The 12070-nt window shown below is 62.7% G+C and overlaps 1 protein-coding gene across 2 annotated transcripts; it reads right to left on the bottom strand.

Moving 5' to 3' along the window:
* Positions 1–414: 414 nt before the first annotated feature.
* On the bottom strand, positions 415–11851 carry VSTM2B (V-set and transmembrane domain containing 2B). 2 transcript variants are annotated; one of them, XM_036275854.1, is made up of 5 exons: positions 11770–11851; positions 11076–11260; positions 10113–10142; positions 8486–8954; positions 415–539 (listed from the first exon to the last, which is right to left on the bottom strand). In XM_036275854.1, exons 1-5 carry the CDS (start codon positions 11849–11851, stop codon positions 451–453), a joined length of 855 nt encoding a protein of 284 aa, XP_036131747.1. In that variant the 3' UTR covers positions 415–450. The 2 variants fall into 2 exon arrangements, with proteins under 2 accessions (XP_036131747.1, XP_036131748.1); XM_036275855.1 differs by lacking the exon at positions 10113–10142.
* Positions 11852–12070: the final 219 nt, after the last annotated feature.

Below are 12070 nucleotides of genomic sequence, written 5' to 3'. Positions count from 1 at the left end.
AGCCCAACGAAAAGAAGTAAATTAAAAAAAAAAATCTCTAAACACAGTAATCTACTAAAAATATTTTGCTTTGTCAGAGAGGCTGCGACCCAAGGCTCTGACATCGCATCCTCAAGGTCGCGGCTCAGCAGTTCGTGCAAAATGAAGACCTGGAGGTGACGCGGAGGAAGGAAAAGCTCACAGAAGCAGAGAATCACGGGCCGGGCACCGGGCACCGGGCACCGGGCACCGGGCACGGGCCAGCCTCCGAGTCGTCTGGACATGAGGCGTTGTTTCCGGTGTTCTACCTTTGTGTAACTTCCCCCCAAATATGATTGATTTGCTTTCCACATGGACTTTGTCATGCTTCTCTCAGTCTCGCTGTGTCCACCGGCGACGCGGTCCTCACCCCCGGTCTGGGCAGGCGGTGTGGCCCCGCGGAGGGGTGCGGGGCGGAGGGCGGAGCGGCAGTCAGTGCCCCACCAGCAGGCCGAGGAACTGATGCAGAGCTAAGAGGAGCAGGGACAGGGCCGGGTCTGTGGTGTAGGTGGGGCTGGTGCCTGCAGGGGACGAGAAAACAGCCGGTGGACGCCTGACTCACGAGCTCCTAGTGCCTGTGAGTGGACAGCCCATGAAACCACGCGGCCTGGGGCCGTCTGGACGGACTGCCCGGCGCTGCTGTCCCAGCGCCTGCTACACTGGAGATGTCGTCCAGGTCATTATTTTCTCTGAGTAAAAAGACAGTGTGGTCCCTCTCCAACTCCTGTCCCCAGTACCATGCTGCAAAGTGCCCTCGGCATTTAAGGCCCCCCCCCCCTCCAGGAAGACTCCATGATTGCACACAACGCCAGCCCCTCCAACTCCTGCCTGAACTGCACAGCTTGGCACTCGCTAGTGCCCTGTTTCAGGCATCTTGATGTTTCGGTGCCAGTCCAGCGCTTGGGGTCGAAGTGGGGAGCTCGGAAATCACGAATTGGTGGAGGCGGGTCAGTCCCCCTCTCGATGCGTCTGGGGGAGGGGAGAGGGCCGGACTCCACTGTCAACATGAGCTCGGCTGGCCTTCTGGGCTGCACCTGGACACCCACTTAGCATGAGCACGGAGGCCTGTCTGCCTGCAGGTACTGGGCACAGACTGACTCTTACCCCTGTTCCCAACACGTCCTGCCCCGTCCTGTCCCGTCCTTCCCCGTCCTGCCCCGGCCTGCCCCGTCCTTCCCCGTCCTATCCCGTCCTGCCCCGGCCTGCCCCGTCCTGCCCCGTCCTTCCCCGGCCTGCCCCGTCCTTCCCCGTCCTGTCCCGTCCTGCCGCGTCCTGCCCCGTCCTGTCCCGTCCTTCCCCGTCCTGTCCCGTCCTTCCCCGTCCTGTCCCGTCCTTTCCCGTCCTGTCCCGTCCTTCCCCGTCCTGCCCCGTCCTTCCCCGTCCTGTCCCGGCCTGTCCCGTCCTGCCGCGTCCTGCCCCGGCCTGCCCTGTCCTGCCCCTCCTGCCCCGGCCTGTCCCAGCCTGCCCCGTCCCGGCCCGGCCCGCCCCGTCCTGCCCCAGCCTGTCCTGGCCTGTCCCATCCTGCCCCCTCCTGCCCTGGCCTTTCCCGGCTCACTCTGGGACCACGCTGTGCGTATGTCGTAGGGCAGCCAAGCCCCTCCACGGAGAAGGCTCCCTCTTGGCACTTCCTGGGGCCCTTTCTAGGTCGGCAGGGGCTTGTGGAGTCGAGCAGAGAGGGCACATAGGAGTCAGGCCATAGCCCGCACGGTGTGACCCAGTGGTTGGGCACTGACCCTGCACCAAGAGGTCGCCGGTTCAATTCCCGGTCAGGGCACATGCCCAGGTTGTGGGCCTGATCCCCAGTGTGGGGCATGCAGGAGGCGGCCAATCGATGTTCTCTCTCATCGATGTTTCTATCTCTCTCTCCCTTCCTCTCTCTCTAAAATCAATAAAGAAAAAGAAAAAGAGTCAGGCCCTGGTCAGCCACCGTCCTTTCATCTGGGGACATGGGTAAGGTCCAGGAGCCCCACAAGAGCCAGGGGCAGTGTCGGGGCTCTCCTGAGGCTGACCCCTCCCCACTCCCCACTCTCCCTGCCCCTGCCTCAGGGGACACAAAACATCGTCCCGACAGAGCCCAAGGCAAAGGGGCCGCGGCCGGAGGACTGGAGCCTGCAGAAGGGTCTGGCTTGGGGCACAGTTTCAGAGGCTGTGAATCATGCCCAAGCACTAGAACTCAGGAGACTTTCACGTAAACGCCCCAAGCCGGTGCCGTCGGGAAAGGCCTGAGACCCAGCCCCTGGGCCCTGCTCATGGGCCACACACCAGCGGCCACTGCTCCTCCGCGACGTGGGCCGGGGTGGCTGCCAGGCACCGCCCAGCCGCTCTGTCCAGTCTGCCGTCCAGCCCAGCCCAGGTGGCCGTCTGAGCTGGCCGTCGCAGAGCCAGCTCTGGCAGGACCCGGGAGGCCAGGGTTCTGTCCCCCATGGTCCCCACATCGCTGTGTGCCGATGTGGGGCCGTGCTCCTCACCCCGACGTCCAGGACGCCGCGCCAGGCAGGCCAGGTGGCCCGGCCGCAGCTGACTGGGAAGACGTCACCTTGGAGGACGCCGCTTCCCTTGCTGCTGTTTTAATTAAAGCCTCTTCATGGGTATTTATTCAGAGGGAGTCAGCGAGGAATACGCGAGCTCACGGAATCGGGTAGAATTAATTTCTGCCGTAAAATTAATGTGCGCCGGTAACTAGGGCGAAGACTCGGAACAACTGCCGTTGGGTGCGAAGCAAATGGAGATGTTCGAGGGGGCAGTCGAGTGGGGCAGGCGGGGGGCAGGCCGCGGACGAGATGTGAGCCCCTCGGTCCCGGCTGATCCCACCTGCGGCCCGTCCCACCCCAGTCGTAGGCAGCTGGGCCCTGGGTTCGAAGACAAACCTCCTGGTGGGAGGTGTCCACGGGGGTGATGCCCTCTGTGACCAGGCAGTGGGAGGAGCCTGGGTGCTGGGTGGGTGGGGCAGAGGTCAGCACTGCACCCAGGTTCTCTTAGCCATTCCTGGCTGCACCCCCTCCCCCATGCATGGCCCCAGTTCAGCAGTGCAGGGCCTGGCCGAGCAAAGGCAGGAATGACGGCAGGGGCCCGAGGTCTGGGGACGGGGGGGCCAGCATGCCCAGAGACCAGGGCGCAACAGCTCTTTCCTCCAGCGTCCGCCTCCAGAGAGCCTGGGTCTCTCTTCCTCTTCCACACTGAGGACTTGCCTTTAGAAACACTGTTTCACTGAAAAGGTTAACACGTTTTAATTGCCCAGGGACGCTGCTCCGGAAATTCTATAACATGTGCTCATTAAATAAAATTAGCACCGAGGAGCTGCCTGGGACCTGCCACGCGTTACGACAGGACTCTGTGACCAGGCCGCATTATGAATTATTGCCTTGCATATTTCTGTTACATTAGTTTTTAATGTGGATACAGTGATTCATCTGCCCACCTGGAGATTTAATTGGTTAACTGCTTGAAAAAATATATCTACGCTAACTTCTACGTGTACAATAATAATAATCAGAATGGCCTGGCTGCACCCCCCTGCATGCCCAGTGTCCAGCAGAGGGAGGGCCCCTTGTTCCCGTCCTTGCCAGAGAGTGCTGGTGGGTCCCTCTGAAGGCAGAGGGCTGGGGAGCAGGGGCAGGCTGGGGACTGATTGGGGTCTCTCGTGCCAACATCCCCCTGGGGCTCGGACTGCTGGCAGGAATGGCTGGCATGGAATTCTGGGCCAAGGCAGCCTGTGCCATGTCACCCCCGGGACCTTCTCCCTGAGGCCCCCTTCCTGGGAGATCCGGGCTCTGTGCTGGGTGGGAGGCAGGCTCCCATGGGGTGTGGAGGGCGGCAGATGGCCAGTAGGATCCTGGCCGACTGCCCGCAGCCCACGAAGGCTCCCGGCACCTCCCAGGATGATCTTCCTCCCGCTTTGTCCCCGCACATGCCAGGGTGCCAACAGCCCCTTTACCGACAGTCACCTTACAACAGATCAAAGCAAGCTCCTCACTGCTTTGGACAAGAGTCTCCAAGAGATGCCTCGTAAGAGCAGAGCACGGGGGCAGAAGAGATGACCTCCCCCTCCGCCGCCAACGTGCCTAACCCGAGCCGGCATCTCCCACAGAGCTCAGGGGTTTAGGCCGCAGCCGCGTCCCGGACTCTGTCCGCAAGGCGCAGAGCTGATCAGTATCGGACCCCAAAGGCACCTGACCTCGGTTATCCCCACGGAGGCGTGGGGAAGCCTTCGGCGCTTTGGAAACATGGATGTTTCAACCCACCCGGTGGATTTAATGAGAAGCTTCGTGCTGGGGTTGGCTCCTGGTGACATTTAGGAAGGCTGGTGTTCTCCTCTCCTCGTGGGGGCTGTCACCTGCTGGGGAGGGGCCTGGGCTCTGGGAGCAAAGGGCCTGAAGTGAGGCAGGGAGCGAGGCAGAACCGCAGAGCAGGGAACCCTGAGACACACACGTGGCACCTGGTGAGTGTTCAGTAAAAGGCAGGTTCTGCATTCGTGCTCACCATCGCTACAGTCCAGTGCTGCTCTGTCCTCGGGCTGGGGCGCCCTGCTGCCGAGAGACGGCCACTCAGTGACGGACACAGGCCACTCGCTGCACTTGGTGGGACTGTCTCATTCCACGAGGCACGGTGTGCGGAGGGAATGCGAGGCCTTTCGAAGCTTCCCCAGGACTGACCTCGGCAGGCAGACCAAGGCCCCTGAATTCACACACCAGCTACAGGAAGCCTCCCCTGATTGCCTCAGCTAGAAGGGCGATCCCTGCTTGGACACAGACGGCTGTGTCCAGGAATCCGGGGGTGCCCTGATGCTCCAGGGCTGGCTGCGCGGCCACCACCACTGGTTCCACCCGGGACAGTCGCGTGACCAGCTGACGAGAGGCTGGCAGGTGGCCGCGAACCGCCCGCACGGCCGCGGTCAAGGAGGGCGCCAGCGCCTCGTGCCAGCCGGGAGGCTTGGCCATTTCCTGATGAAATCCTTTCCTTTGCTCTTCCAGATGCTCAGAGAGCCCCCCCCCCCACCCCCCGGAGCAACTTCTGCCGGATTTCTCCTTCCCGGTGACCCTCCGGTCACATCAGAGCTCGAGGGAAGAGTGGGCTGTTGAGTTAAGGCGGTGGTTTTCGAGTCCCTGCAGGTCCAGGCATATGAAGAGCCCAGGTGACGGCGCCTGTCCCCACTCCACCAGCTCTGCCACCACTGAGGGCATGGGTGACGAGCGAGTGCCTTCACCTCGCCAGAGGCCCCTTGGCTCATGGTTTACCGTTGCCATGGCGACATCCTCTCAATGGCTCTCAGCGGTAGCAGCCTCTCTCACGCCAGCACCCCGTGGCCCTGGCTTTCTCTGTGTTCACTGAAACACGGAGCCGGCTCTCCGTGGGGGCACCAGGAGCCATGCGCCACACTCAGCCGGCTCTCCGTGGGCGCCGGGCACCTCTCCTGGGAGCACAGCCCCGGGGCTAATTAGAGGTTCACAGGCCACAGATCTGAGCCCTGGGCCCCTTGCAGAGGGGAACTTCTTGCCAACACTTCAGCGGTTCAGTTGCAAACGGTCGTCTTCTGAGGCGGACCTGGGCTTGGCCTCGGCGCCTTTCCCGGCTTTCCAGGGTTTGTTTCTTCTTCTTCTTTTTTTTTTTTTTTCTAGAAATGGCAACCAGCAACAAAGTGCTCACGAAAAATGGGTCAACATGCAGATTAATTAGGAGGCAGATGGACGCACGTGGCTGAGAAGGGGCCCGGTCTCCTGAGCTGGCGCTGCTAATTCAGCCCCTGTTATTTCTGAGTACAAATATCAGAATCTCTCTTGACACATGAGATGTGAAATGAATGAGTGTTTGCATATAAACTTTTAGTGCAAAATATGTATCTGACTGCTTGGGGCACATCGGGGGCACAGAAAGGGTTTCCTGGCCTTCAGTGCAGAAGCTGAAGGGGGGAGTCACGTCCACTCCCCCCACACCCCCACTCCGACCTGGCATTGCCACAGCAGCTCACTTAGAAACAGAGCCACCTGGTCTTGTTGGGGCGTCTGACTTCCTTCCAGGAGCAAGCGCTTAAGGGTGACTGTCTGGGGGGTGGGGCCGGGGCTGCCCTGAAGCTGCCAATCTGACAAAGCCTGAGTGTCCCCCTGAGCCAGGCCTGTGGCCACCTTGTTCACTAGAGACTCAGCTCCAGGTTTGTCCAGAAGTCGGATGGGGTGGACTCCATCCCTGCCCTCTGAGAGCTGGGGTATTCCCTTTGCGCCCCTAGATCCACCATCCACGTTCCCCCACTCTGCCTTGAGACCTGGAGGCTGCACCCCAGGTGTCCAGTCCCCAGTGGGAGGCCCTGACGGGAAGCTGGAGGGCAGGAGGACAGTGAGGCCCTTGCTGGGCCACCGGGGGTTGACCGTGTCCCTCCACTAAGGCCATGGCTCCTTCAGACTGGGTTCTGCTGACTGCTTCCTCCCCTTGCTCCCAGGGACCCGGTAGCTGCGGGCCCTGGGGACACACTCGTCCATCTCTGGCCACCCTAACTTTGTCCACACCTTGAAAGGCTAGCTCCCCTCTGGCCCTGTTCGAGTGCACTATCTGCTTTACCAGCACCCTGACGGACACACTCGGCAAACACTCTTGCCTGTAAACCAAGTGGCAGCAGCCCCTCCTGGTCCCCTCCCCTCTCAGCTGCTCTGAACTGTGAGCTCAGGAGGCCAAGCCTGAGGTTGCCGGACTGGAGCTCCCCCTCTGGCTCTGGCTGCTGGGGGCTCTGGGCGACAGGCTGGCTTGCTGCACCCCAAGAACGCGCCACAGGACCGAGTGCTGCTCGCGGACGTGGCCCCATGGAAGCAAGCTAACCGCTCTGCAAGCCCATGTGCACTTTTCAGTACACCTGCTGCGTGCCCGTGGGAGACGGCTAACTTATCGGAAGAGTCACAGGCCGTTCCGCTGGGAAAAGCTGAGGACTACATTTCCCAGCCTGCCTTGTGGCTGGGTGACTATGTTCTGGCCAATGAACTGGGTAGAAGTAACATCTACCACTTCTTAAAAACTTGCCTTGCCATTCTCTACACCAACTTTTCTCTGCAAGAATGCAACCCTACCAAAATGACTGTAGTGGCCATTTTCTCCATCTTCTGAGAATGATACATGCTTAGAATATTTCCAAATGCCTAAGGAAGAAGCCACTAAATTGTATACAATGTAGCATCTGAGCACTGGCACGAGGTTCTCTCTGGCAAGTGTGTTCATCTGTTGGTTGCATGTCGGTGCCCAGAGTGACCCCGGAAGCCACTGTTGACGACGGTAAAGTCTCTGTCAGCCTGGGTCCCTGAATGACCGCATGGAACAGAGCCACCACATGCCCCGGTCCGGAGCAGAACTTGGGGTGAACCAGAAACAATACCCTTGATTTGTGTTAAGCCACTAGTATGTTGGGGTTCATTTGTCACAGCAGCTAGTGTTATCCTAAACTAATACTGAGGATAGAAGGTTCCGAGTCAGCTGGTGGAGCCTGGCCCGGCACAGACCCCAGCGGATTCACCTTCGCCCTTAGCCTGGGGGAAAGCCTTGTGGGTTCCCGTGTGGCACCGGACAGAGACATGGCCTCCAAATGCAGCCAGCATCCTCACCAACACAGAGAGGCCCCGCAGGGGGGTACACTGAGTGAGAAGCGAGTAAGAAACAACCGAACTGATGTGGAAGACAGAATGTCAGGGTCCCAACTGTTGGAAGGCTGGAGAGTCAGCCAGGGAGGCAGGCTAGGCTGTCCATCACCGCAGCCCCAGCAGGAGCACCCCGAGCCGCTTCCTCAACACACTCCAATGCGGGCAGCAGGCAGACTGCACTCTGGGAACCAGGAGGGCAGGGCCGCAGGTGCTCCATCCACTGGGAAGGTTCATGTGCTGCCCAGAGCCCGACCCCCCCGTGCTGCAAGGCTGGGGAGATGCCGACTAGGTGCCAAACACAGCCGAGCACTGGGTTCAGAGGGGGCATGGCTGGCCTGAAGTCAGACACAGGGAGTGAACACTAAGCTGAGCACAGCTCTGAGGTCCGTCTTTGAGTGGTGGAGGGAGTGGGGGGCACCCTGGGAAGTTGTGTGCCAAGCCTCCCTCACCCCCACTGCCGCCAGCAGCCTCTCCTCCCGAGTGGCCAGCCCCGCGGTGTCCAGGACCATCCGGGACCTCCACAAAGACAGCAGAGGCTACCTAGCCAGGCCCATCCATGCTGCTTGGACAGAGTCAGCCAGCAGAGTCAGGCGGCATCCAGACGCACACAGCCTGCGTCCCAGAGAGGGCTCCCCACACCTCAGGCCCAACATCCACAAGTCCATGTTGTAAGCGCGTACAGCAGCCAACAGGAAAGACAGGAACACGGCGAAGAGAGCCCCTTCGAGACTGCCCAACACACGTCACGGGGCACCCAGGTTACCAACTACCATGAGGACGCATGTGCAAATGACCCCAGAGCCGGCCCTGAGCTCAGCACCCCCCCGCCCGCCCCTCCCTCGCGCCCCTCTTACCCGAGCCGTGCCTCTGGCGCAGCAGGACCGCCTGGCTGGGCGGTGACGCTGAGGAAGCCGCGGCCGCAGCCACGGTGGTGGTGGCCGTGTGGGCCTCGGCAGCAGCAGCCGCCTCGGCAACTCTGGGGCCAGGGGCGGCGAGAGGGCTCCCGGGAGACCGGTTCTTGTTTCCGTGGCTGGGCTCAGACGTGGGGCGGCCCGTGGCGCTGGGGGCGCCCACGTGGTTGGCGCCGGAGGCGGGGCCGTGCCGCCGCGGGCCGCTGCTCTGGATGTGCGACACGGCCTCGGCGGCCTGCACGTGGGGCGGCGCGAAGCGCGAGAGCACGCGCAGCAGCGCCTGGGCCTTGTGCTCCTGCGTGTCGTCGTCGCTGTAGTCGGACACGCGGCACTCGTACACGCCCTCGTCCTGCCGCCGCACGGCGGACAGCCGCAGCCGGTGCGAGATGTCGTTGCCCTGGACGCGCACGGTCTGCAAGAGCGCAGGGCTGCGTCAGAGATGGGGACGGCGGGCTGCCCGCCCCGCCATTGCACACCCAAGCCACAGAACCCCGTCTGCCACGAGGTATCACCATCACCCAGGTTTCCTTCCGCCCTGTCTCCCGTGACATGGGGCTCCCCACTCTGACTGGACCCAGGGCGGCCCTGCCCATCGCATCTGTCCCCAGTTCCCCATCATCTTAACCCGACGCCTCACCAGGAGGGCAACAGACAGCGTGGGCTCTGACCATGGCCTTCAGTCCCACCCCCACATCCACTCACACTAACATTTCTTTATTCCAGCATCTGGCGGGCCTGAGCCTGAGTGGTGTCTGCAGGAACGACACCCCGCCCTCAGAGGACACTAGACCGACATAGCCCCGCACCCTCCCCAGGAGGCAGGAGACGCCGAGGATGCTGCTGGGCTCCTTGGCCGCCTGCTACTTATGAAACTGACCTTCTCCAGATCGGCCCCAAGCGCCCAGCAGCAAAGCGCTCACCCCCCACCCCTGTGGCCTGGTGAGGACATGGGGAAGCACCCGATTCGAGGCCCTCACCTTGTACCCAGGGAACCCTCACCTCTGAACCTGGTAGCCTCCAGGCCCTGATATGTGCACATGCCCGCTGGGCAAGCTTGGGTGTATCTCCTCCCTGAGTTACAAACCCATGACCTCGGCTCCGAGAGCCTGGGAGACTGCCCCCCACACCCTCCACAACACCTGGCACTGAAGCCCAGGTGGAGGAGAGAGCTGCAGGCGAGTTCCCAGGTGTGTGTGGGGTGGGGGTGGGGCCCACCAGCCAGAGCAGGGTCTTGCGAGGGTGAGGAGCAGCGCCCCAGGTGCGGGAAGAAATGCCCTGGAGGAGATGCAGACAGACTGCAGGGCCTGAGCGGGCCAAGGATGAAGGAGAATTTTACAGGTGAGCGCAGACGGGAGGAAGACGATTCAAGCATGGGGACCCTCTATTTATATAAAAGAGAAACCGATCCCACTACTGGCGACAGGTGGGGCCGGGACACAGCAGCCGCCAATGCGAGCCTGCGAGGTCCCCGCACTGCACGGCCGCGGGGCCTTTCTAACAGGGAGGAAGCTGCAGGGCGTGAAGCAGCCAGAAGGGGTCTCCCGCGGCCCGCTCTGGGTTCCACACTTACGCTGATTTTAGTTGCATCCTTATTTGTTACCTAAAATGCAAAGAGGGAGAGAGGGAGACATGAGGCTCTCGGCCTTCAGGCTCTGGGAACTCAGATGCGCCCCCGCCGAGGGGACCCTCCGCAGGTGGGCTGGGACCCGAAACCTCTTGGATGTGGCCGGGACTGAGTGCGGGGAGGATGTCGGGATTTCCAGGAGTGGGACCGGAAGGAAGCAGGGCTGCGGTTAAGCTGGTGCCTGGCCAAGGAAGGGCTGCCCTAGCACATCTGCCAGCCAAAGAAGGGAGGCGGGGACGCCACCAGCTGGGAAGGAAGGCCCTCTCCACCGCTTGGAGCGTCCCCTTTCCTGCCGCGTGTGTGGAAACCTGGATGGAGGGGCCAGTGTATCTGGATGGGATTCAGTGGGAGAACGTGAGCAGGAACTCCAGGGGGGATGCTGGGTGGAGGGGAGGTGTGTGTGAGGGTGGGTGTGTGCACGCACGCTCCTTCGTGTGCTAGAGTATAGTAGGAGCCAGTGGATGTGGGGGCTCTGGGGCCCTCCCTCTGATCCTGTGGGCACCGGAGGCGATCTGGGGGCTCCCTGTGCCCAGTGCTCTGTTTGCCTCTGGAATCCAGGCCCAGAGGAGCTTAACTCTTTGGCCCAGTGCCCTGGGGACCTCAGAGTGGCAGGGGCAGGAAAGCCCAGTGGACCAGGGGTCTTCCTGCACCAGACAGCACCCCTCAGACTCTGGGCCCACAGCCAGCCAGCAGGAGCAGGCCAACTGGATGAGGTGTGGCTTTTTAGGGGCTAGGTGTGGACTCCCGGGAGGTTGCAGGAGCAGGGAATGAATGAACAGGATTTGGGGGTAACGAATGCTGTTGTTGAAGAGGCCAGGGGTTGGGGAGGGTGGGAGATGGGCTGCGGCCAAAGGGCGCACCTCTGCTTACCGCCGGTGACCCCGCCGCCAGGGCCCGAGGGGCGGTTACCTTGCTCCGGGCGCCGGGCACGCTGAGCGCCAGTTCGTGCAGCAGCTCGCGGGGCGACCCCTTCAGGTACCACCACTGAATCTCCAGGGAATACGAGGTGGCCCCGCCAGCCCGGAATGCACAGGGCATTTCGATGTCGTCTCCCTCCTGTACTGTCACATCTTTGGGGACTTCGGTAAATGTAGCTGGGGGCGGGGAAGAGAGAGGCGTGACCAGCTGTGGGGCGGGGGCCTGGGGAACCCGAGGCGAAACACTCAGCCCCGGCTCGCTGGCCTTGTACTTCCCACCCAGGCGCCAGCAAAGTTCACTGAAGCAGCTGCCGGGCGCCGCACAGACCGGCTACCGACGCAGGCGGCTTCCCGCCGGTGGGCCGGGCACCACGAGAGGCTCGCGGTTCTCACGCGTGCCCTTCGCACTACCGGAGCTGGGCCGGGGCGTCCAACTCCCGCGCCCCACAGGCCGCCTCTCCGCAGCCGGAGCCCGGTCCCGCTCCGAGTGACTCGGGCGCCGCCGCGGTGGCGACCCTTCGCTGCTCTTCCCCCTACCCCTGCGGACCCGGGCCGCAGCCGGGATTGCTGAAGAGCGCGAAGCCTTCCCCTTCTTGTCCTCCTCCGCGGCGACCGGGGCAGGCTGGCCCTGGCGGCCCTGGCAAGGACCCCGGGAGACCCCACGGCAGCAAAGTTCCCGCGCTCACCGTCGGCCACGAGGAGCAGCAGGGCGAGCAGCCACAGTGGCGGCAGGTATCCGAGGGCGCCGAGCTGGTTCCGCTGTTCCATCTCCCGCGGGGGGCGCGGCGGCCCGGGCGCGGAGAGGCGGCGATGGCGGCGGCGTGGGCTCGGATCCGGCTGGGGTTCGGGCTAAGACGCCTCGGAACCAGCCATGGCCCCGCGCGGCGCCCCCTCCCCCGGCCGCCAGCAGCCTCCAATCAGCCCCGCTCCCTCGCCCCCTTGCCCGGCGCGGATCCGGCGGGGGGCGCTGCGCGTGGTGCGCAGAAG

This window comes from Molossus molossus, unplaced genomic scaffold (assembly GCF_014108415.1).
Source record: "Molossus molossus isolate mMolMol1 unplaced genomic scaffold, mMolMol1.p scaffold_m16_p_21, whole genome shotgun sequence".
NCBI classification, from domain to species: domain Eukaryota; kingdom Metazoa; phylum Chordata; class Mammalia; order Chiroptera; family Molossidae; genus Molossus; species Molossus molossus.
This window is presented reverse-complemented; position numbering and strand designations above follow the sequence as displayed.

Coding starts and splice junctions, on each gene's coding strand:
- VSTM2B (XM_036275854.1), bottom strand. CDS start 11,851: ATGGAACAGCGGAACCAGCTCGGCGCCCTCGGATACCTGCCGCCACTG. Junction 11,261..11,769: donor GCTGCTCCTCGTGGCCGACG/GTGAGCGCGGGA, acceptor CCCCGCCCCCAG/CTACATTTACCGAAGTCCCC. Junction 8,955..10,112: donor AGGATGCAACTAAAATCAGC/GTAAGTGTGGAA, acceptor GCGCTCTTGCAG/ACCGTGCGCGTCCAGGGCAA.